Source organism: Diadema antillarum, unplaced genomic scaffold (assembly GCF_040938485.1).
Source record: "Diadema antillarum isolate AM-2024a unplaced genomic scaffold, OU_Dant_1.0 seq00000862_RagTag, whole genome shotgun sequence".
Classification (NCBI taxonomy): Eukaryota; Metazoa; Echinodermata; class Echinoidea; order Diadematoida; family Diadematidae; genus Diadema; species Diadema antillarum.
The window spans coordinates 696,200-723,009 of record NW_027271732.1 but is presented as its reverse complement, the minus strand read 5'-3'; the positions used below and the strand labels follow the sequence as shown (position 1 = coordinate 723,009).

General features: G+C 37.6%; 1 protein-coding gene across 1 annotated transcript in view; it reads right to left on the bottom strand.

Annotated features, from left to right (window-relative positions):
• Positions 1 to 218: 218 nt before the first annotated feature.
• The window catches only part of LOC139740589 (CUGBP Elav-like family member 4), a 121,271-nt gene continuing 94,679 nt past the window's right edge, over positions 219 to 26,810 (bottom strand). Inside the window, exon 4 of the mRNA XM_071651176.1 lies at positions 219 to 373. Coding sequence (XP_071507277.1) covers positions 219 to 373 — 155 coding nt within the window. The remainder of the gene's footprint in view (positions 374 to 26,810) is intronic.

Sequence of the window (26,810 nt, the reverse complement as noted above, 5' to 3'; positions counted from 1 at the left end):
TTTGAAGAAAAAGAAATTAAGAAGAAAACATTCACTAATGAATGAAACAAGCTGAGAAGTAGTAGGACATGTGAACTGGAGTTCACAAATTGCAGAAATAGTCTCATTCACATATGGCAAAAAAAAGATACGTGGCTGAAGAAAGCATGGAAACAAATAGCATGAAGAGAGGAAGAAAAGCAAACCCCAGGATAGTCAATAGCAAACCCACAGTAGGGTCAAGAGAGTAATCTTATGTCCAAACCTCGACTGATTCCGTTAGGGTCCTTGAGAATGGTGCACTCGTCTATCTTGCCAAAGTGACTGAACATGGCACGGACTTCTTCCTCCGTCTGAGCTTTGTTCAGCATCCCAACGAAAAGCTTCCTATCTTCTGTGTAGCAGAAAAAGTGGGAACAACAGAGGGACAAATACGGTAAGGCAAATCAAGATTAAGAAGACACAGGCATGCCTTAATGGGGGACAGTTTCAGAAAGCTTGTAGATAACAGACATATGACCTCAGATCACCATATTGCTGACTAACCCACCACTCTACTGCTTGTTGTTTTGTTAACTTTTTGCCTGTCTGTCTGCTAGCCAGCTTTGACCTCTGGCAAAAATAGGCAAATAGTTAAATACAGTATGTCCCCCAAAAATTACAATCTGACTTCTGCATTAATAACCTTCAAAATGATTAAACTATCTTAACCCTATTTCAGGGTATAAAAATATAACATCTTACCTTGGTCTGTATTTTGCAGAAAACCCCATTCAATTTGATTTAGTGGTCAAATAGAGAAATGTAGATTGTTGCAAGGCCTGTCATGGGTCTGATTCTTCCAAGTTTAGCACTTGAATGCTTTTGGAAATGCATATTACTGTGTGACATACAGTATAGAGTGCTTTCTTATGTAAGAATGGACATACTAGTTTTTTGTTTTTGCTTATGCTGTCGAGGCATAGGTTTAAAAGTAAAACTTGTATTCTATTCTTTAACACTTTGTTAAGAGGATTTCTCACATTTAAAAAATGATCTGTTGTTCATATCTAACATCACCTGTGCACCATTTCTTTATAACTATCAAGCTTTGATACACACACACACATACACACACAAATATATATGTTAGTATGTTGTACAAGGATTCTCATTTTAAAAGCAAAAGCTTATCACAGTACCTGCTACCTCCTTTTAGGCACCAGCCTTTGAGTACCAGGAAAGTTGCAAAATTTTGAACCAGCAAACTAAAATTATAGATATTTAGAGGTACAGCTTAACATACAACATTGGGGTTTGCACACTCGAAAAAATACAATACACAAAAATATCACTGGTATCCTCTGCAGCAGAGGCATGTAATAAAGTCTGAACATGTTAACTGCTCATCTATGAAATAAGACATGTCAAAGAAGGGAATTCATGGCTGGGATATGAACTAGCAGAAGCCTCTTTGTAGTAGGAAAGAGTTACAGTTGCTGCAAGATAATTATGCAACTGTATATCACATAAACTTTGTTTCCACAGAAAATCTGGAAGTTATTGGATAATGAGTATGGTAAAGAAAAAAGGGAAACCTGTTGGGTAAACTGAACACTTAAATGCAAAAAGCACACCAATGCATTTATCCATTTCATATTGTAACATTTTGATATTGACACATTGGATTAACCCTTTTGGTGCCATGGACTTTGGAAAGTGTGTAAAATGCTATGGGGTTTTCTTTGTGAATGTGGATTATCAGACAAGACTTGGCACTTCACAGTGCACAAAAGGGATATGACTGCGGTTGACTCAAACTTGTTAATGATGTGTAGTCTACATGTACATGGTCTCTCTAAGCTGTCTCTCTACAGAGATTAGCAAGTAGTATTTCTTCATAAAAACCCACCAAATGTCCAAATTTTACTTATAAATGTTATGTCAGAAAATATGTGAGCTTTGAGACTAAGCCACATTCACTGCTGACAGCTGTAAACAGCAATTCATGATTCCCTTCAAGTGTACAAAACAATATAGAACAGCTCACCACACATTTAGCCCACTGAGGGTGAGTCCAGAGTATACTCGGGCAAGTGTCTATGGGAAATGCGTGTTGTACCAAATCAGCCCGTCCTCACTAGGTTAATGGCATTTGGCTCTCCAGACATCAAGTGACAACTTCCTGTCTACAATTTCCTCATTTTATCGCTAACAAGTTTGTCTGTCTCATCACTGCAGCACTACAAAATTCCTTTTTGGTTAGGGATATATAAAAACCCATCCAATTGATGCAAGATACAAATGAAACATAAAAAAAAAAATGAATCTAACATGTTCACATCTAATGTAGATAATAAAGAAGTGGCATGAAGATTATATACAAGTCAGCAAACTTGATGACCTTTGACACTATAAAAGATGGAACACGGAAGGAGCATCACCAAAAACAACAGGAGTCTGGATTTGACCATCATACATCTGAGTACAAAACATTAATGATATCTGTCACAAAATGCTAACTTTATGGTGCACACAAGATACCCAGAATAATATGGCCTTTGGCCCTATAGGAGGTGAAACAGTAGGAGAAGCAGTATCAGAAATTGTAGGGGTCTAATTTCACCATGATGCAGGTCTATATGAGTTTTGAAAGAAAAATCCATCAGGAAATGTGGATGGCAGAGCACTACATAAGAAATGACCAAATGAAAGGCAAAACATTTGAGGGCAGCATAAACTAAAACAAGTATGGGTCAAGATTTAACGAAAATACACCTCTGTACAAAACTTAAACAAAATCCTTTGACAAATGGGGCCAGTAGAATGCAGAGAAGGAGACCATAGATATTCAATCAGTTTGTGACAAAACAAGTGAGGTCACTACAAGAAATGGGAGGCTAGATTTATAAACAAATACACTTCCAATTCGATATGAGTAAAATCCATCAAGAAAATAATGGCCCATTGGCCACCCACATGACATCAACCAAAATATGACCTTAGACCCTAAAAAGGGCAAAACACTAGGGACAGCAGCATTAAAGACATTAAGGGGTCTAGGTTTCACCATGAAACACCTCCATACCACTTTTGAAGAAAAATCAATCTAGAAATGCACACCACAGAGCACACACAAGAAATACGATATGGTGACTGCCTTTGATTCCGTACAAGGCAGCACATTAGGGGCAGCATCACCAAAAATTACAGGGGTTCAATTGGGGGCAGTAAGCCGAAATGAGCACAGGTCTCTGGGATCCCCAGAGGGTTCCTGGGGTGGGGGGGGGGGGGGCATGGTGCCCATTTGAACAAGTACATCTTTCATCATGCTAGCAATTACACATTGTATCAATTTGTGACAAATTTGACAATACATTTTCAAGAAGATAAAAATGTGAAAATTGGCCCTTACTTCAGTCCCTTTACCTCACCCAAAACAAGCCTCAACTTGGTCACCCCTGGGTCTGACATGAATAAACATGAACAGTACAGTGATCTACGTAATTACATTACTAACTTAGCTAATATGGTACTATAGAATACTATACAGTACTGTACTGTATTGTGACATACAAGTATATACATTACATCAACCCAGCAATAATACCTGTAAAGTTTGGTAAAAATTTGACCATGCATTTTCAAAAAGATGCAAATGTCCAAACTGGTCCCTAATCTGGTCCCCCTCCCTCGCTTACCCAAGCACAGGGAACCCCTGGATCTGCCATAAATTAACTTGCAAATACAGTCACCAATGTACTTACTCACAGCACTAATTTACATTGTAGCACCATCACATCTAGACTTTTATAGATTCTTTAATTTGGGGGCTTTGGGGCCAAGGTGGGAGGGGGGCATGGCACCCATCTGAACAAATTGAGATCCTACCGCCCTAAGGATGCACCTGCTGAGGTTGGTAAAAATCTGTCATGGTGTTTTTAAGAAGAAGCTAAAAATGTAAAAAATGTACAGAGGACACATAACAGGCGATGGACGATTAATGACTGCATTTGGTCACTTGAGTCTGTGGCTAAGGTGAACTAAAAACAAAAATTTACTAACAGTTCCATTATTACTAAATACCACAATGAGTTCCAGTAAGAGAAAAAAGGTCATTCCCCTGCAGGTATCTTGGCACTCTCCTGTATGTAAACGTCATCATTATTTTTATTTCAACTGGAAATCTAATGAACGCAGTGTTCCTCAGAATGGACCAGTCATCTAGTCACACTCTTAGCAGTTACTCTGAGGGATTTGCCTCCTGTAAATATTGGAAGACAATGCCCTCTATTGACTCGGTCTTCTCCTCCTTGGATCTGTGGTACTCTTGATCTTAAAGGACAAGTTCACCTTCATAAACATAAGGATTGAGAGAATGCAACAATATTAGTAGAACACATCAGTGAAAGTTTGAGGAAAATTGGACAATCGATGCAAAAGTTATGAATTTTTAAAATTTTTGTGTTGGAACCGCTGGATGAGGAGACTACTACAGCTTGTGAGTCATATGCGTACAACAGTATAAAGAAAATGTAAAAGAAAATTCAACATATTTTCACTTTTTTCGCATAATAAAAGAGCTCTTGACTTGCCTCTTTCTAAAGGCAGGGGGAATAACATTGCCCATAACATTTGTCGGTAACGAGTCAGGGGAATGTGTACTTTTTTCAAAAGATGGAATTTTGTGAAATTCTCTTTATATTTTCCTTATATTGTTGCACGCAAGTTATTCATACACTGCAGTAGTCTTCTCATCCAGCGTTTGCTGCACAAAAATTTTAAAAATTCATAACTTTTGAACGGATTGTCTGATTTTCCTCAAACTTTCAATGATGTGTTCTACTAATATTGCTACATTCTCTCAATCCTTATGTTTATAAAGGTGAACTTGTCCTTTAAGTCCCAAAAGCGTACCAGGGCAATTACCCCTTGGTTAATTACTGGTTAGTGATAAGGTTAGAGTAAAGACTAGAAGCACTCGCAATCGAGCACATGACGTATCCCCCGAACCCGTCTCCCATACTCCATCTAAATTACTTTTTAGGCCAGAATTTTGTACGATATGGCAACTGTTGCAGGATACAATAAAATCCAAATAGGTGTAGGTGTATAGATTTGACTATGATACATTTACATACCAAATTTGAAAAAAATCGGTCAAGAAACAAGGCAGGGTCGCACACACAAGCAGACCCTGTAAAATTCACCTTTTCATGTATAAAGACGGAACAAGCGAGGACGCCATCACCAAAAACAATACGGGCATCTTCATTTCACTATAATGCACCTTTTTGCCAAATTTGAAGAAAATCTTGTAAGAAATGTGGCTGATAGAGCACACACAAGAAATGAGCATTGGCATCCAAAGTCGGAACACTGAGGGCGCCGTCACCACAAACTGTTGTGTCCTTCATGTAGAATGATCACCCATACTCCTCCCTAGCAAGTCTGAATAAAATCTGTTGGGTAACAATCAAGTTATTGCATAAATAAGCACTTTTGCACATTTTGACATGATCAAGATGACCTTTGACCCTGTAAAAGGTGGAACAGTAAGGGCAGCATTACCAATAGGTATAGATGTATAGATTTGACTATGATATATTTACATACCATATTTGAAAAAAATTGGTCAAGAAACAAGGCCAGCGTCACACACAAGCAGACCCTTTAAAAGTTACCTTTTCATGTATAAAGACGGAACAAGCGAGGGCGCCATCACCAAAAACGATAGGCCTCTTCATCTTACAATAATACACCTTCATGCCAAATTTGAAGATGATCAAAGAAGAACTGCAGCCAGTAGAGCGCTCACAAACAGGCCCTATTGAATTTACCTTTTCATGTTTAAAGATGGAACAAGCGAGGGCGCCATCATCAAAAACAATAGGCCTCTTCATCTTACCATAATACACCTTCATGCCAAATTTGAAGACGATCGAAGAAGAACTGCAGCCAGTAGAGCGCTCACAAGCAGACCCTATTGGTTTTACCTTTTCATGTATAAAGACGGAACAAGCGTGCCTAAAACCATAGGCATCTTTGACTTATTATAATACACCTTCATGCCAAATTTGAAGATGATTGAAGACGAACTGCAGCCAGTAGAGCGCTCACAAGCAGACCCTACTGAATTTACCTTTTCATGTATAAAGACGGAATAAGCGAGGGCGCCATCACCAAAAACAATAGGCCTCTTCATCTTACCATAATACACCTTCATGCCAAATTTGAAGATGATAGAAGAAGAACTGCAGCCAGTAGAGCGCTCACAAGCAGACCCTATTGAATTTACCTTTTCATGTATAAAGACGGAACAAGCGTGGGCGCCATTCACCTAAAACCATAGGCATCTTTGACTTATCATAATACACCTTCATGCCAAATTTGAAGATGATCGAAGAAGAACTGCAGCCAGTAGAGCACTCACAAGCAGACCCTACTGAATTTACCTTTCCATGTTTAAAGACGGAACAAGCGAGGGGGCCATCACCAAGAACGATAGGCGTCTTTGTCTAACCATAATACACCTACATGCCAAATTTGAAGATGATCGGAAAAGAAACGCAGCTGGTAGAGCGCTCACAAGGAAATCTCTGCGGCGGCGGCGGCAGCGGACGCGGCGCGACGAGGCCAAATTCATAGTATCCTCCAAACTCTGTTCGGGGGATACAATTAGGGTAAGGGTTAGGTTTAGGGTTCGGAGTTATGAGTTAGGGTTAGGATTAGGTTCGAGATTAGGGCTAGGGTCAGGGGAAGGGTCCAGGGTAATTGCCCAGGGGGGTAATTGCCCTAGACCCCCAAAAGGAAATGTTTCCACATCATATCAACCTATTTCTTTCATCTGAATGATAAGTTTTCCTGTGTGATAGAGATCTTGCAAGGGGGAAATTGGTGAAACTGCAAAAATTTCAAGTTAACTTGGTACTGAGTTACATGCCTATTACAGCAATGGATGCATCGCTACATGGCATCAAACCTATGGTGATTGCTCTAATAAATCTATTTCATTGATTGTAATCAGTAAAATAGATTTCTGTAATCACAGAGAATAAAAGTTATATCTTCCATTTTCTTCCTGTATTTAAAAGTGAGTGAAGGTAAAATTAAAGTTGATTTGTATAAATCCCTCATCATTCTTTGTATACTAACCATGCACTAAGCACTCTCTTCATGTTTGTGAAGGTAAAATTAAAGTTGAATTTTTTGTGTATAAATCCTTCATCGTTATTAACCAGGCACTATGCACTCTCTTCATGTTTGTGAAGGTAAAATTAAAGTTTCGAGATATTTGTATTTTTCTGTTCGAGTTGATCATGGGAAAGGGTACAATTATTTCCAGACACAACTCTGCTAAAGCATGAATATGCATTTGATTAACACATTGCTGGTCTGTATACCCCAGATTCACTACCTGCGAAGTTTCGTGTTTGCGCAATAAGTAGTCAGGTTAAAATCAGAGCAAGTAGACAACCAAATTTTAGAGAAAATATTGGATATGCACAACTAGATCATCCTCCTGCACATACATTCTCTACTGGTCAGTGCACACTTAGCCCTGGCATTCAATGCATATTTTGTCAACAAGAACTTTTGAATACACTTTAATTTTGCAAATCTTGGCTTTTGCCAAATTTACGAAATCAAAATGCACATGAACATTCCTCGTTTTACAGTATATCCAAATCAAATGAAAGTTAACAAAGGATAAAGCTCATTTCAAGCATTACACTTATGCATGCTCTGTCTCAACTGGTAGTGATATGGGAAATTTCTGGACAAAGTGTCCATAAATAATGACTCCTCAAGCTATGTTTCCCTGCATCATATCTGTACTTCAGATAGGGCATTAAATGAAGGTCCCAAGTGTGAAAAAAAATCCCATTTCATTCATATCACAAAGAGCCAGGTGCTAACTCATTGAAGTCGTCCACCAACATATCCACACCAACATATCCACATCAAAAATGAAAATGATGCTGACCCCTCATAATTTGCCCCAGGTGACTTGCAATAGTAAGCAAACCATATCAACAAGCACATTGTGCCATATGAAGAAAAGTAACTGCATATATTACTTGATACATGCCAATTCTATAATTATATTTGTAAGTGACTATATATGTTATCTCAAAACCTGCTGGACTGAGCACAATTCACATTTTTTCAAGGAAAGAATGAGCTTGTCTAACTAAATATGTTATGACAGAATATCATCGCCATCCTTGTGATTTAGCAGTGACAAGATGTAAATTAAATGCAGCAGCTTTTTGCATATGACAAACCACCACCAAGATGTCTCTTGTCACTTCCCATACAACAAGAAACTGCTATTGAGATGCATGCCAAACTTCAGGTTCTTTAGACAGAAAAGACTTGCAATCAGCATTTCAAAGACAGGCCAGGGAAAAGTGGGTAAGCTACATGTCACTAGAGAATAAAAACACTTTTGCCTTCTCTCTGCACAGTTAAATGGCACCTGAGATGACTACCTCCTCAAGTTTCCCCAAATTTACATGCTGATTTGAGTGTAATTGCGGAACTCTAGACCAGTGTTTCAACAAGGCATTGATCTCTAAAACAATTCAAAACTCAATTTGCCCAATTTACCATCTACTGTAGACGAAGGTGTGGTATTATGTATCCTTTTGTCTATCAGATCATCGATACCTACGCGTGCCCATCGATTTGTAATGCACGTCATACAGCTATGCTTCCCAGGTGGGACCTTCCACTCCATTTCCAGCAAAGGAAATTGCTTGTTTTGGTGAGCAAGTATTCTGACAAAGGATGCATGAAGCAAATAGCATTTCTTGTCACTGTTGTTGTTCTGTTTTTCCTGGGCTTCCTTCACACATTCTTTTTTTTCCCCCAGAATTCCTCCTTACCATGGAACATAGGTTGAAGCACATGAATGGATACTCAACATATTCATTCAGTTGCCTTGTGGGTTGACTAGAGTTATCTGCTCAATTCAATACAAAATATTGTCCAAAATAGAAATCTCAGGAGCGTAAAAAAGAAGAAGCTTTTTAATGCACTACTTGTGCATTTCTCGCACAGTATGGCTTCATACATGTAGTACAGTTTGTAGCATGCTTCCATTTGTGCATCTCTGACTAATTTACTTGACAGCCATTAAGCAAATGCAGGCTGTCTATAAGTGCCATAGCTATTGTTCTCACTCTCACATACATGGGAATTGAATCCAAGTCATCTTTTTGTGCTTCATCCGAAAGGCTTGACCCTATTTACACAAGAATTCCTGTTTCTACCGTGGTGTGTATTTTTTTTCCTTTCAAGAAAAAGAATTCACTTAATACAGAAGTCAGCTGGCACTTTGACAATAATTTATAGTTGACAATGACATGTAATGTCTGAGCTAAATTGATATCTCTGATTCACAATGGCCCTCACAGTGGTCTTTTTTTTTTCAAAGTACATGCATTACATAAGATATTTCAAAGATCTGCCAAAATGGTTTCAAATATTGTCTGTTAGTAATCTGATCATGTGAAGTATTCCTTCCTGAGCAATTTTTAATTTTGTGCAAAATTCTTAGGTTTTCAGACTTTTGTACTAGTTTTGTCAATTGCTAAGAATATAAATTCCCTTCACAAATAATTGATAAGTGACTTGTCCCATAGTAGTACTACAGCTAAGCCCATCATGTTGTTTGATCACCTGCAGGTTTTTTGTTGTTTTTTTTAAATTGCAAAATTATTGGATTTACTCAACATTTGATGCATCACACGTTACGCCGGGGTACCGTAGCACCCCGAGGTACCACGTTGTGTAGCGCCACCTCACATCCACTCGAGGACAGCCACAGAGAAATGCATGCACTGTGTGTGCGTGTACATAGTCATTCCCATGCCACTGCATGTTATACTATGCATGCACAGTACGCTGTGATAGCTAGCAATAGCGTGTGCATCAGTGCCGTGCAGTGCAGTGGCTAGCGCACGCTAGCTCCAGCACCAAAAGAGGCCTCATTTCCACTTTTTGGCAACCCAGGGCACAACCTTTAGAAAAAAAAATAATTCAAAAAAATGGCTGATTTTTATTTGGTACCCCGGGGTACCATTTATGTCATCATTTACCATCATCATACCAAGTTCCTGTTATGGCACATCCATGAGAAATCAAGAAACAAGTTTTCTTTTTTTTTTTCTTTTTAGTTTTCCCAAAGCTCAAAAAATATCTTATCTCAACCCGATGACGACATGTCCCGAGAATACTCAGGCAGGTGTCTATGGGAAATGCGTGTTATAGCAAAATAAGTCAATCCTCAATGGGTTAATTGTTAATTGGTCCCCTTTACGAGGTCTGAATTCAAGCTTACAAATGGAAGTTTGTTATGGAGCAATCATTTGGAATTTGACATAGGTTGGGATTTCTATATTCTGAATGAAACTAGTACAATGTAAAATTTATAGATCCATTTCTCCTGTATGAGAAATGGATCTATATTAACAAATCCCAATTTGCCTTAATGAAATATCACAAGGACTACATATGGCTGAAAGCTTTCAATAAAATACGGACTGTAAATATATACACCACAGAATTAGTCTGTATGGATAATACGCTATAAAAACTGTATTTTCGCAAGGGTTTATTTTTTTCCAAATTTCGTGAATCATGATTTGGGCTGTAAATTGAACAACATGCAAAAAATATTGCCACCTGATGTTGATTGCACAAAGTGGTAGAGTGAACAGACAGGCATTAGTGCACTTACAATAGCTTTGGTATTAAATCGCAAAAACAATTTAGATTAAAAAAGCTGTAAAGTGCTTTTGACAGGGCAAACAATGAATACTAATGTAAACATGGTCTAGGCTTTATTTAGGTAAAGCCCACTGAGGTCAATCTCAATCTCTGTGTTTCTCAGGAGTTTAAGTTCATTTAATGTACAACACTTATCTATTTTGCTAACTCTACATAATTGAAATGTTTTTCTACAAATCAGAGCTTTTTTCTTCTATTGAGAACTCACCTGACACATTCATACTTTCATAAAATGAACATAAAGTCAAGTGGGAGAAAATCATGAAATTGCAGGTCATAAGTCTTTAATGAAAGATCCATGCCATCTTTAGTTTGCAATTTGCATTTGCACATTTTCCATCAACACTCACGACATACTGATCACCTGCACTGACACACACAATACTAGTAGCTTATGATGCATTGTCAATATACCAGGTGGACAAGAACCCTAATTTCATAAAAGTTCTCACTGGCACATCTTTGGAGAATGTTGTTAACATCAATCATGGATCAACAATTCTGTACTTAAGCCATTCATATTTTTGTATTTTCTCTTGGTCGCAGATTTCATTTCTTCTTTCTCCAAAGAACCAATACTGCCTTAAAAAAATAAAAATGGCTGATCTCTACTTTTATTCACACAGCAGAATGTATTGCTCATGCCAGGACAATATTAAACTCACTCCTGATGCACTCAATGTGCTTTTACAGTGCATTCCTGTTATAACGAACAAGGTTATAACAAAATTCTGGCTACAACGGAGTAAAATTTCAGGCCACAGCATTATCCACTCTATGTATTGTTATTGTCTGGTTATAACGAAAGAAAACTCCCGGTCCGAGGACTTCGTTATAACGGGAGTCTACTGTACTTCTGATTTGTTGATTACTATAAAACATGACATAGCTATTGACTGGAAAGGGATGTGGAACCACCGAATGGAAGAAATGCTGGTGTCTGAAAAGCTTCAGTCTGTCCAACAATGCAGCTGATGGATTTGACTTCCCAAGGTATCAATTCAATACCAGGGGAAATAACATGATTCCTGACAACCAATCTCATCATGGCTTACATCACAAGCAATAGTCTATGTCTGGCATAAAAACAGAACTATCCATTGTTATGCAGTACATTAAAGATAATACAAAGTTTTGGTACCTCAAAAGTTTCCCTGAGTTTCCTTGTCTTAGTTTGTGTTTCAGGTTAAAGTACCTTTCATATAACTAACACTGTGAGACTTACTCGCCCCAAAGTGCTCTCATGTCTTAGTAATCATGCAATAATGGTTTCGTACAATACGTGTATATTGATTCTCGCGGGTACTGCGTCGAGTCAAACTAACGGCTCGTTCGAATTTTTCAGAGCCCACTCTCCTCTGGTACAAAACCATTATTGCATGATTACTAAGGCATGAGAGCACTTTGGGGCGAGTAAGTCTCACAGTGTTAGCTACATGAAAGGTACTTTAACCTGAAACACAAACTAAGACAAGGAAATTCAGGGAAACTTTTGAGGTACCAAAACTTTATATTATCTTTAATGAGCCAGTGGTTTGCATCACCAATCCATTTCCATGAATATGCTATTGTAGTAAAACCATATGTACTTGAACAGTAGTACCTAACCGTACATCACTACAGCTTACACAAATGCAGCTTGCTGAAGTGCATCAGTGCTTTGAATATTTGGTCCATATTTACAACATATTGGTTTTATTGTTGCCAATTCTGCAAAATTAACAGCATGCCTAAAAATTCTCTCCAGATTCCTTGCATGCAAATGCATAAGAATCATTTTATAAATATCCAATTAACAATAATTGTCAGCAACACTACGCATAATGGCTAAATGTGCAGGTATGACTACATACATAGAATGATTAATGCAGTTGGCGGAAAAAAAAAAATAGTTTGATCAAGTCATGCACTCCTAGACACCATGGGTAGAGTTCATTTTACAGAGGTAACCATTAGCAAACATATCACTTTACACAGTAATTTCTTGTCATTAAGATAAGAATGAGCACATGCACCCTTCTAACATGTTTTCTGAAAATGTTGGATCTATTTTTTCAACTGCAAACTCCACAGTTCATTTATACCCAATGCATCAGTCTTCCCATTGCCATCTTGATAACCCAAGAATCATAATAGCCCCCAAATCATTGGAACATCATGAGCCAAACGTCTGGACTTCTTTGTCCCTAATCTATGACAGTGTACAGCAGTACATATTTTTAGAAGAAATCTAGAAAAGGGCTATTCCACAGGTTGGTGGACATGAGCTTAAAAATTCAAATTCAATATTTTTCTGTGTTATTTTCATTTTTAGTCCTTCATACATGATATTTTCAGGAACCAAAAATAAAAAGTTAATTTTCATATGTTTACTTTGGGAAAAAACGGTTGAAAGTTGTGACTTCCATTCTGTACCAAAATACACGAAAAATAGCGAAAAATGGAATATGGCATATTACCATTTCATTATTGCAACATCATTCCAGTTTATTCATTTCTGAATTTTAGAAGACTCAAATTACCTAAAATACACAACAGCTTTTCAAGTAAATTTGTAGAACTCGTTCAAAAATAAATTTTGTAACCCACTTAGGCGATGTAACGTGAGTAACCAAAAAAACTGACTTTGTTTTCTGAGAGAACAATTCTTCACATTAAATTGGTGGGATTTGAAATTCTGTTCCTTCAAACAAACTTTGACAAGGTGATGACTATCAAAATCACAACAAAATACTAATCTTTATAAAAATGATGAAGAAAAACTGTAACGTGAGTAACCTTGTAACGTGAGTAACCATTTTGTAACGTGAGTAACCAGCAAAAATTATGAATTTAGGTAACATTTACTGTGGGATGGCAAATTTTAAGTCTCGTGGTAAGCTTTAAAGTTATTTTTGGTTCATTAAAGTGAAATGAGAGTACCCCTCTCTGATGTGACTCTTTCCTCATCAAAAATAAACAAATAAATAAATAAATATGAGCTTGGTACATGGCATTGTCAATTTTGGAAACGCATGCTCTTTTCTACAAGGTGTTCCCAGATGTCAAAGTGGGAAAGTATGAGTAAAATTTACTGAACTTTGTCTCGATCATGTCCAACTTTCAAACAAGCTTCCCCACAGTGTTTGTTTTTAAGATACGTAAATATCACGGGAACTTCATCATGGAAATCAGTGCTCTTCACAAAGTATCATCACCATGTCCCATTCTGCATGAGCTCCCAGAGATCTAGAGATTCTTGTGTACATAGTGAACCTACACGTACACGTAAGTGAGCATGCTGGATGAATGAGTCCAATTTGTGCAAGGATGGTGGAGATTCATAAGAATCATGAACTCTGACAGTGCTGGTACCCAGCAGTACATTTGGAAATCTGTGCACAGAAGACAACCGATAAATGAAAGCTGTTGAGGAGAGCACCACACATAAGTAACCTAGTCGATTACAACATACTGTAGTTTGGTGCCTCAGTTCCTCCAACATAACAAGCGTCACCAGGCATAGTATGTGAGGACCAGACATGCAACCAAACAACCAACAATGATTATCCTAAAGAAGCCCTCATTTAGGTTCATTTCAGCAAAAATTACACCTGTGTTGCTCAAGATAAGATCCAGAGTGCCTACTGGAATCAAAGGCAGGTTAGTCTTTTTTACAGTGGCAGTGTGGCATTCTGGGTCTCCATCTCAGCACTCCCACATCAACACATCAGACAATCTTGCCCACAGAAAAGGAAACTGTGCTGGATGGCTTACCAGATCATGTGAAAAAGGATTTCTCTGGTCAGATGGCCCAGCATCATAATTAAAAAACAGAAACATTGCAGCATCACTGTACACACTGCACAGATAAACTCTAGATTTAGTGGAACTTTTTAGACACATCCGATGGCCAGTGACTAGTGGACAGGATAGCTATATTTGTGAAACATCAAATGTGGGGTAAAGTAAGGATCAGAAAAGCTAATATGTGTGATGCTACTACATCTGTTGCTGCAGTTAAGGGCATGAAGGGTGTAACAGTGGCAGTCCTGTCACCAGCTAAGATGAAGGCTAGAAATTGTCTTCATATTGGTATCATATATGAAGCCACACAGCCCATTCCAGGAATCACAAGCTTAAATCGTATGTATTTTTTCAAAAGCAGGGGAGATCTCAAAATTCCTGATTTCTGCGGATGCAGCAAGTCAAGTTTAACCAGAGTCAGAGGAGGCACAAGAGAACCCATCTATCTATTAGAGACTGGTATACAGTGGAGTAAGACAGAAGAATGTATCCTGGAGAAGTAATTGCTGTTGGCCAAGAGAATAACTACATATCAAGTATATTGTACACTGTATCTGTAATGGACCAAGTTGGGATGTATTGGAAATGGCCCAACCCTAGTAATCTTTTACATGAAATAGAAGATGTTTAATGAAAAAACTAGATATATCGCTACAGCTACTGATATGCCTCCGCAATAATGCATGGTTCTCCTAATAGGTCTATAGTACAATGTCTTGACAATGTGTGATGACAGTTTCACACAATTGGCAAAATATTAAAATGACAGGTTTGACACAAATGTGCTGAATGTTCACTTTCCTAGAACTAGGTTCAATTGGATGAATGATTAAAATGTCAGAGTGCAGGTATTTGGGGAACTGATGATTTTTACTTGACTTTTGACCCTTTTATAAGTTTATGCATTGAGTAATTTTCAAGGTATTGAGAAGAAGTATAATTTCAGTATCAAATGGGAAAATAGCATTATCTAAACCTGGCCTTTGACCTTTGACCTCACAGTTCCAAAGAGAATCACTGTTAGGTTGAACATGCATAAATATGTAAGTTTCATGATGATACCTTGAGTTACTTTCGAGATATGGAGGAAAAAGTGCAATTTAGCACTTTCACTTGACCTTTTACCTTTTGACCTTTGACCTTTTGGCAAGAAACTTCCCCAAAAATATATATTGGGTAATACATGCCATACATCAAGTTTAAAAAAAAAAAACCTTCAGCCTATTGCATTTTAAGGAAAGTAGTGATATTTTGAGGAGTTGACCTTGACCTTTGACCCCCTGACCTGTGACCCATGACCCCCAACTTCCCTAGATAATCACTGCCCATCGGTACAAGCATATATACTAAGTTCCATGAAGATACCTTGAACCATTTGCGAGATATGGAGAAAAACATGAAATTTCAATTTTTTTTCACAAAATAAACCTGTGACCTTTGACCTTTGACCCTGTGACCCTAAAATCCACACAAAGTATTATCCCCCAAGGATATACCCTCATACCAAGTTTGATGTAAAACCACCACACGGTTCTTGAGATATCGACAAAAACAAAACGGGACGGACGGACGTACGGACGTATGGACGGACGGACGGACGGACGGACGGACGGACGGACGGACGGACGGACGACCCGAAAACATAATGCCTCCGGCCACTTCGTTGCGGAGGCATAAAAAAACTACTGTAGATGCACCAGCTATCAATATTGGCAATAATTGTGGACACTTTAACTTTCAATACAAACACATATCAGCTGGATAGTATAGTCAAAATGCAGGTTAAATAACATGGACAGTAGTATCAAGAAAGGAGAGCCCAATGTGAACATTTGATTTGGATTTTGAGTCTATGTCTAGGGTCTATTGTATAGCCAATCGGAAGAGTATTTAATTATGTTTGTCTATTTTTCATACTTACTGTTGTTCTTTTTTAATTGATGCTGAAGCAAGAAATTAAATTGAATGCATTTGTTGAGTTTTTTCATTTGCAAAGCCCATGCCAGATCTCATACAGTATAATAAATACATTTAAATAGCATATATATACTGTCCAATTTACAAAATTGTAGTAAAAGAGAAAAGGAAACCTACTCAGAATGTTATCTTTAACATAAACTGGTCTCTGATATCCTACACACATTATTTCAGAAAAAGAAACTTGAATGCTACACACATTATTAATTTTTTTGTGATGTTTATATTGAGGACCATACATGGACAAAATGTAACGTGAGTAACCGTAACGTGAGTAACCACCTTATCTGCACCCCAAGAAAAATCCATGCGTTCGTTATTTTTCATACTATATACAAAGTTGGTCTCCCTACTGTACTTCTTTGAAATGGATATAATTAACTTTCATAAAGGCTTGGTATGAGGACACTTTTCACTTTTGTCGACTTTTCATTTTATGCATGTCCAAATCGTGTAACGTGAGTAACCGACACATTTTAAAGATTTGCCAGGAGCATATCGAAATTTCTCAAGTTTTGTTTTTATACAAAGGATAGTCAGACTGTATACTTTGTTGTGATAAAAAGTTGTTTGGTTCATATCTATAATAAGGGAGTTACAGCTCCAGGAATGAGAGAAGGTTTCTCCAAGTGTAACGTGAGTAACCGTGGAATAGCCCAATTTAACATCTTCATATTGTTGTTGTTTTTTTGACACATGAATAAACTCGTAGGTTCCCACTTACTCTAAACAATGAGTTTAAGGCCATTACAGATAGCATAGTTATTACAATATTTTTGATTTGTTAAATTGGTGCCATGTGACATTCATTGATTTTATTATGTGGCACGGTCATACAATATGCTCTTTGATACTTATGCGAGAATCCCATTGTATACAAAAGGAGTGAGTAATCTTGTTCACGAACAGTAGAGTGGTGCTGCATAGGCTTTTTTGGGCATGTCCAAGTATTCTGAAGAAAAATAGTTGAAAAATTATTGTAAAATATATGGCACATTTGGCTATACATAAAGTACAAGGAATGTGAGATTTGAATTTTTTAATAGGAAAATCATATGAAAAAAGGTGGCAGAGCAGAGGGAAATGTCTCCTGAAACAGATTATCAATATTACTTAATTAAAAAATAAAACTTATCGATTCACTCCACCAATTTTCGCCCCAGAACAGCTATCTTTTTCAAGCCCTAAATAACTACGTCACGCAAAGATCAAAACCCTATACGAGTGCAGCAGTACATTGAGGCAGTCATTCATAAAGCACGTATTCCCGGGTGAGCGGATGCAATATCTGAGCTGTGTTTCTTTGCATCAGTCTTTTTCTCCTGAACCCGTAAAACGTCCAATTCTTACCTTATATGAATATATTTTTGACTTTTGATTTTGTTTTTGTTATATGTTTTTGAACTTTTAAGTATCAAAAGTAGGATTTTTTTTTTGTGTGTAACACCTAGTAGTTCCCAATATCTTTTGTTAATCATGTTAGTACCTTAGAAATGATTGACAGATGATGTCATGGCAGAATCTAGGTTTGGAAAGTTTTTGTTGGCATGCTTTTGTTGACATATCCAAGTCATCTGAGTGCAAAATAGAACTAGAAATGTCGCTATGGTGACTGGTATGCCGCCGCCATAATGCATGATTCTCCGAATAGGTCTCTAGTACATGTGGACAATGTGTGATGATGACAGTTTCACATAACTAGCAAAATATGAAAATGACATGTTTGTCATAAATGTGTTGAATGCTCACCTTCCTTGACCTAGGTTTAATTGGATGAATGGGAGAGCATGTATTTGGGAATTTGAGGACGTTTACTTGACTTTGACAATTTTATAAGTTTATGCATTGAGTAATTTTCAAGATATGGAGAAAAAGTGCAATTTCTGTATTGAATAGTAAACTGTTACCATTTTCACATGGCCTTTGACCCCTGACCTTTGACCCTAAAATTCACAAGAGAATCATTGCCAGGCAGAACATGCATAAATATGTACTAACTTTCAAGACAACTTGAGCCACTTCCGAGATATGCAGGAATTAAGAAGTAAAGTTCAGCACTTTCCCTTGATCTCTGACCTTTTTCCCTTTGACCTTTTTTTGGCAAAAAACCTTCCCAGACAATCTTTATTGGGTATAAATACATGTATACACCAAGTTTTAAAAAAAAATCCTGCAGGCATTGCAAAAATATGAGGAACATAGTCAAATCTTGAAGAGTTGACCTTGACCTTTGACCCTGACATTTGACCCAATGACCCCAAAATTCCCTAGATAATCACTGCCAGTCAGTATGTGCATATATACTATGTTCCATGAAGATACCTTGAACCATTTCCAAGATACAGAGAAAAAAAGTGAAATTTTAACATTTTCACCTGACCTTCGACCTTTGAGCTCGTGACCTGAAACTCTCACCAGAGAATCTTAAAGGGGATGGCTAGTAAGTGATCAGTGGGAATCAGTGGGAATGCTGGAGGATGATTGTTCCAATCCTTGTGGGATTCATGTAAGAGTACATTATATATCTATTGTTGTGTGAAAATTATTTGCTTCAGAATGGTCTCATATTCAAGTAATGTGCAGTTTAATGTTTCCAGGTTAGCATGCCTGGTCAGTGACGGGGCATTAAAGGACAAGTTCACCTTCATAGACATGTGGGTTGAGTGAATGCAGCAATATTAGTAGAACACATCAGCGAGAGTTTGAGCAAAATCAGACAATCCGTTCAAAAGTTATGAATTTTTGAAGTTTCTGCTCAGTCACGGCTGGATGAAAAGACTACTATAGCTTGTGATGTCACATGAGTACAACGATATAAAGAAAGAATAAAGAAAATTCAACATATTTCAATTTTTCTTGCATAACAAAAGAACACTCGACTTCTCTCTTTCAGAAGGCAGGGAGAATAATATTACTCTTAACATTCGTCAGTAGGAAGTCGAAGAAATGTGCTCTTTATTCAAAAAGTAAAGTTTTGTGAAATTCTCTTTTTATTTTCCTTATATAGTTGTACGCATTTGACATCATACACTCTAGTAGTCTTCTCTTCCAGCAGTGACTGCGCAGATACTTAAAATATTCGTAACTTTTGAACGGATTGTCCAATTTTCCTCAAACTTTCACTGATGTGTTCTACTAATATTGCTGTATTCTCTCAATCCTTATGTATATGAAGGTGGACTTGTCCTTTAATCTGCACATTACTTGAATATGAGACCGTTCTGAAGCAAATAATTTTCACACAACAGTAGATATAATAATGTACTCTTAAATGAATCCCACAAGGATTGGAACAATCATCCCTCAGCATTCCCACTGATTCCCACTGATCGGTTACTAGCCATCCCCTTTAATTGGGTATTACTGTATGAGCTGAAATTTTCGCGTACAGATATTATCGCAAATTGCTGCTTGGAGGACATTTTTGCGTGTTGTTAATTTCGTGGCTGCGAGGGTCTAACTGAAATTAGTTATTCGAGCATTCTTATTTTCGCGTGTTGTTATTTTCGCGGTTCAAAGGCGATTCGCGAAAATAACACCACCGCAAAAATTTCAGCTCGTACAGTACATGTATATACTAAGTTTCAAGAAAATATCTTCAGGCATTGCATAGATATGGGGGAAATAGTGAAATTTTGAGCATTTGACCTTGACCTTTTGACCTTTGACCTTGACCTTTTGACCTTGAGCATGTGCACCCAAAAGTTGATAAACTCAACTTCACCTCCTCAGACACATACATGCCAAGTTTCATTAGGATACCTCAAAAGGTTTATTAGTTATGCTGTCCACAAAATTGATTACGGACGGACGCAAGGACGGACGGCAGGACGGATGGACGGACGGACAACCAAAAAACATAATGCCTCCGGCACTACTTGGTGGCAGAGGCTTAAAAAATTATCATAAAATGTATGGCCCATATTTAGACATTCATTTGACCACATAAGTGATGTTGTGGGGATGTTGCACAGTTCCTTTAATGTTTTGACAAGATTATATTTCATATGGATCAAATTCAATATGCTTTTAGAGAAATTTGCAATCATCTGTCTGCTAAGAGAAAATAATCTAATGTTAGTCATTCAGTAATGCAGTTGCCATACATTAAAAATCAGAAGGAAAATATAGAGTGCATTCCCTACTTTATTTGTACCTTCATGGGTGAATGACTTCACATTTAACTGAACACCAGCAGGATAGCTTTGCATAATTATGATGTCAAGGAGAACAGTGTTTTTTTTTTTCAAGAGCCCCACAAACTTACTGACCTCTAAAACATTGCCTTTGCCCTTGCCTACACACACACACACACACACACACACACTCCCTCCCCCTTTTCTTTCTTTATCTGTTGCAGAGTTAATGACATCCTGGGCAAGGAGTCTTTTGTCGAGGTGGACTATGCTTAGATCACTTGGATTCATTAACAAAGGAGGAGAGATTTATAGCTTCGTCTCTAGATCGATAAATTCACCCTCTCCATCTGCTCAGCTTGCCGCTCTGAGTTCTTACATGTCACATTGCTCTTGCCCATATAATCTCACAGGCTGGGGCTGTCACAGGATCCTGCTTGTTCTTTCTTCAAAGTTATCTTGTAAATAGAACATCAATCAGCCGGTGACGGAAGAATGGCTGGCTTCAAACAGTCTGCATAATCAGCTACTAGCCAAGATTATGATAACATTCTTCACACTACTGGTATTCCCCAGGTTGAACAGGAAGACAGTTGCACACATTTACTGTGAAGCTTGTTCGTGCAGAGTTCATAGTGCCTCATGAATAGTGAACTAAAATAGCCTAAGAGCGCATGGAAATATCTCAGAATCTTCCATTACTATTTTCGACTGAGGAGAAAGCAGAGTTTGTCTTCTTGTGATAATCTTCTAGGGTGTGGTCCCTCATCAGATGCTGCTACTGTGCTCATTCCTACCAGCTACACAAAGCTTTCATATACATTGTATCATACACCCTTGTGTCAGTGTATGTAATGATGGGATTTTGGGGCTTATAATTACCTCCACCAAGAAGGTTATTTTTTTGCTGATATTGGTTTGTTTGTCTGTCTGTATGTTTGCAACTAGAACTGTCAGTATGGTGACTGGTATGCCTCTGCCATAATGCATGGTACTCCCAATAAATCTACAGTATGTCTTGACAATGAGACAAAAGTTTCACATAACTGGCAAAAAATTAAAATGACATGCTTGTCACAAGTGTGTTGAGTGTTTACTTTCCTTGATCTAGATTTCATTTTGATGGATGGCTAAATTGTTTCAGAGAGCAGGTATTTGGGGATTTGAGCATTTTCACTTGACCTATGACCATATGGCTAACAATTTTTCAAATAATTACTAACTGGTAATATCCATTCTCATAGCAATACTTTGAACTATTTTCAAACCATGGGAAAAATTGTGACATTTGAACATTTTCCCTTGACCTGTGACCCCATGGCCAAACTCCTTCCCTACAGAATCAATTACAGTAATCCATGTATAGGCCTACCTACTTTTATTAAGTTAATGCATTGAGTAATCTCCAAGGTATGGAGAAAAGGTGTAATTTCAGTATTACATAGTAGAATTGTAGCATTTTACCCTGACCTCTGACCCTTGATCTTTGACCCACTGACCCAAAATTCCCAAGGGAGTCATTGTCAGGCAGTATTTGGATGACACTTACATGAAAAGTTGAAAAGAACACACATCACATTTTGGTAGTGATCTGGATCACCATCTGGATCCAAAAGTGTTTTTTTTTTAACATTTCAAAGAACTCTTTATCATTGGTAAATAGGGCCCATAAACACGGAATTCAAGCTGCACATGAGGTGCGCATAATTTGTGGACTGAGTGCATGCTCAAGGCGCAGCAGGTAAAGACACTAGAAAGGATTCTTTATCACTACGAAACAGGGCCATTTTCAGCACATATTTATGAGTGGAAATGAGCTGCTTGGTTGAGGTATGTGCTATCAGAATGCTTTTCTGGTTAGTACTTGTTATAAAATGGGCTTTAGAATCTGCAATCTGCTTGGTCAATTATCATGCATTGACTGTTACTTATCCACACTGAGCCATGCGTCCAGTAAAATTTGAATGCACGGCCATGCATCCGGTAAAATCCAAACACATAGCTCAAGCCTTGTATAGTATTTTAGGTGTACCAGACACATGATGGTGAAAAAAGTTAAATTTCATGAATTTACGGGCCCTTTTATGAAATGAATGATGCGCAGGCCTTTTTCATGGATCAGTGAGAATTGGATGCTCTCACTTAACTTTGGAAATAGTCTAAAACCCACTTACTGCACTCGTGGGTTTAAACTGTTCCAAAGTTAAACTTGCATGTCCAATTCTCACCAATACACTCTGTCCTGTACATCAGTTGTTGAGGCACGAAGGTAGCAAACCCCAATACTGGACAACTAAATGTTAGTATTAGATGTTCTGGTGGCTTAATGGAAGGTCCTGATAGCAAGCCTGTACTTTTTCACTAGAGCAGTGCTCAAGTGCTCAGATCGCTAAGATGCTTCTGCTTTTTTAAGCAATTACTCTACTCTATTGCATGTATGGCTCCTCAGTTACATTCGGATTAAGTTCACTGATCTTGAACTTGATCTTGAGGGTTGACCTTTAATCCCATTGCATGATGAGAATATTCCCCTTTAACTATTTCTACCCCTCTTAGCATAATTACACTACCTTTGGTACATTGACTAATTTATTGCATTTTGCACACTTCAGATGTGGTGTCTACTTCCAGTAAATCAGTTAATATCATGATGTGACTTATTCACCCACAGTTCTAAAACACTATCAAAAAGTGACTCAAATATCTATTTAATTCACAGTTCATACAAAAGAAAAAGTGTTTTGGGAGAACATGGCGTTCTGTTGTAAAGCAGCAATGTGCTAGTCAGAGGAAAATAAGAAATCTAACGAAGCATCAGTGGATGCAAGATGTTACATGGGTAAAATTTCCAACACATCCTAACTGAGCAGCAGCATGAAAGAAACTGCTATATCTCACAAACACACGTTTGAACTGACATAGTATTCCAGGCTTTGTTCAAGACGTTTTGACGATGCACAAAGTTGTTTTGATGGCCATGCCTATGGCTTATCACCACAATTTTTCTTTTGGGATGATTACAGTAGCAGTTCACAAAAAGCGAGACACTTCTGCCACAGAGAAAAGAAACTCTGTTGTAGCTCATCAATGCCATACCAGCATGGAAGCATGGAAGCTGAAGCGACTGGTTAAAGGATCGGTGCTGTTCACGGGCTCATGCTACAAGCCATTGGTAGTTTCTTAGTCGGTAAATTCACACCTCATATAGCATATCTCGGCCAGTTACTAAGAGGATCCAACAAACAGTCTTTCTGAAATTGCTAAAACAAGAAGTAGGACAGGGGGATGGATGGATGGACAATTTACAAATTAAATGCCTTTGGCACTCATTGAGATCTAAACATACAAATGTCATTGACAATTCAGTCAAGTAAGAATCATCCTTAACATTCTTGGAATTTCAAGCACTGCACTGTGAAGTGTGGCTGGACAATATATACCAATATCATACTGAGCTCATAGAAGTAGCAAGATAAAACCAAACAGATTTGGTGTTTAAATTCACACCAATGCGATTTCTTTACACCATTCTTAATGGCAGAAAGTAAAATTGATTGATTGTTGCTAAAAGTGCTCATCACAATCAGCTTGAGATGTGTTCACCTTTATCTACTCTTTTCTCCAACAATAGATATAATCCTACACATTATTATCACTATCATCATTATGTTTTTGACTAGCAGATTTGATTCTGTGTACTTCACTATCTTTTCTTAATTACATCGACATGATGCTACATTACTTTTGACAATTAATTTCAGAGCCATCATTATGTTAGTCATTGGCAACACTGTCACCAATGTCTTCTATCTAATATAAGATCACAATCTGACATTTCATAATTTGCAACAGAGAAAATTAGCAAATGTAGAGACTAAAAGATGAAATTAAAAAAAATGAAAATTAGAAAATGGATAAGAATTTGTACAAAGAAAGAAAAATTTAGAGATACAACTGCACAATATAGCTCAAAAGTTTCTTCAAGCTAGAGGGATTTCTGGCATTGGAAGACTTAAGATCACTGCCAATGCAACATGACCTACCGCTCATGATCCTCAGTCTTAAACCTTTGTCCTCAATTCCTGCTTCTCTTCTACTTTCCCCGCAGGAATCACGCTTTTACCCACACTCAACTCCCAAGGGGGATTACATTTCCTTTCCACAGCAGCAAAACAAAACAAAACAAAACATGCTTATAATCAGCCACCTCAGAAATGTATTGCAAGAATCCCCAGTAGTAATCAGAAGATAAAGCAAGTGCAAATTCCATAATGCACTTAAGGGGAAAAAACTGGACATTTGCAACAAAACAAATTTTGAAATAAAAAGAGAAAGACAAGCCATAAAAAAGAAACCTCACAAAGGATAGAATCGATCCAAGAAGATTGAAGAATAACAATTACTGTATCTTGAGGACATTTTGTTCATCTCGTCTCCACTTTTTTCTTCTTTACTTCTCCAGTTACATGCAAATTTGTCAAATTTTCTTGAAATTCACCATCCAGCATCTGAGGGAAATAGCAGCAGCGATCTGTCAGATTATCACTTCATGAATGCCAGCAGAGAGGGAGATCAACAAAGAAAGGCAGGAATACATATCAGTCTCCCCTGCTAACAGTAAAAAAAAAACCAACAACAACTGAAGATTGGGGAACGATTTCCGCCATGAAGCTGGCATTTTGAATGAAACAATGCAATCAGTAACAGGGAAATGAGTTGAATTTGTATATAATTTATTGATAACACTGGCAGAACATGTTACTTCAGGGTCACTTTTACAAACACAAATATTACCTTCTGAAATATTTGATGAGCATCATTCTCAAAATTCCACGATATAAATACAAGGATCAAAGCTGTAGAAAGCATGAAATCTATTTGACATTCAATGTAAGAACTGTGTTCATTTCACATCTTACTACAGATCCTTTCTAGATCTGAATTATGATCTGATTATCATCAAACCATAAACAAACTTCTCATCATAAATAGCTTATGTATCCTCCAGTTACACTTAATATAAACCTGTGCAATTCTTATGGAATATGTCTTCAAAAAATATAATTGTGTGAAACAAAAACAGCTTTCTAATATCATATGATATAACATATTATGATGAAATCAGTTCTCATTTAGTACATAGAGAGGTAAATCAAACTAAGATCATGGGAAAACTTTGAGATGCTTGGAATTAATACTTGAACAAACACCACACTAACATGAACATGATGAAAACAAACCTTTAAGGGATCTTTGCTGATCTGATAAACTATCTACATCTGTGTACCTGGTAGTGAAAGAGACAACTTTACATGGTTGATAGCCAGCGAAACATGATTAGATTTCAAAACTCATGCTCTGTCAAAGGCCATTTTTGCCTTCTTCCCACCCTATTCACCCTCAGTTTTACAAGGGGTAAAAAATGCTAGACGGCACCCTAGAGGGTGGAAATACGAGTGTGAAAATAACGTGTGCATATGTATTCTAATCACTTGCATCAATTATGTCCCTGCACATTCAAGCCCCGTAACAGGGACTTGAATTCCCAGAGCACACCCCCCTCCCCCAGTTCGATGATTCTCCTAAAGGCATATGTGGGTATGCTGCCACTGAGTTATCTATGAGAGTGCTTCGTCATAAGCTCTCCGATGACGACGGGCAAGGCAGACACTGAGCTGGAAGAGCAGTTTGAGAAGACTATAATGAGAGGGATCTGCATGCAAAATCAGCTTAAGGCCAGAGAGCCATCAGAGTCTTGGCTCACAGACCCTCTTATGGCATTGAAAAAAAGTGAAGTATACTGAAGTTAAGGTTTCTTTAAGATTTCTGCGTTTTCAAACAAGGGTCTTACAAACATAGTTTTTTCAGTCATATTCATCTAAAGGTATTTGGCAATAATGATTCCAGGGTATTTTTCACGTATATGTAAAACAGTTTTCTAAACATTTTTGTCACAGGTAAAAAGAAAATAGAATTTGATTCCTCTCCAAAATACCACAAACGCCTGACTTTACACTCATCAATTACCTCTGATTGTGATGCAGAGACATATTGAAGTCATTACAAACAGACTTAAATGTACATGAAAGAAGTATGACTTCAAACAAAACTGAAAATTCTACAAAGTTGCCATGCAGAGTTCATTACCTAAGAATC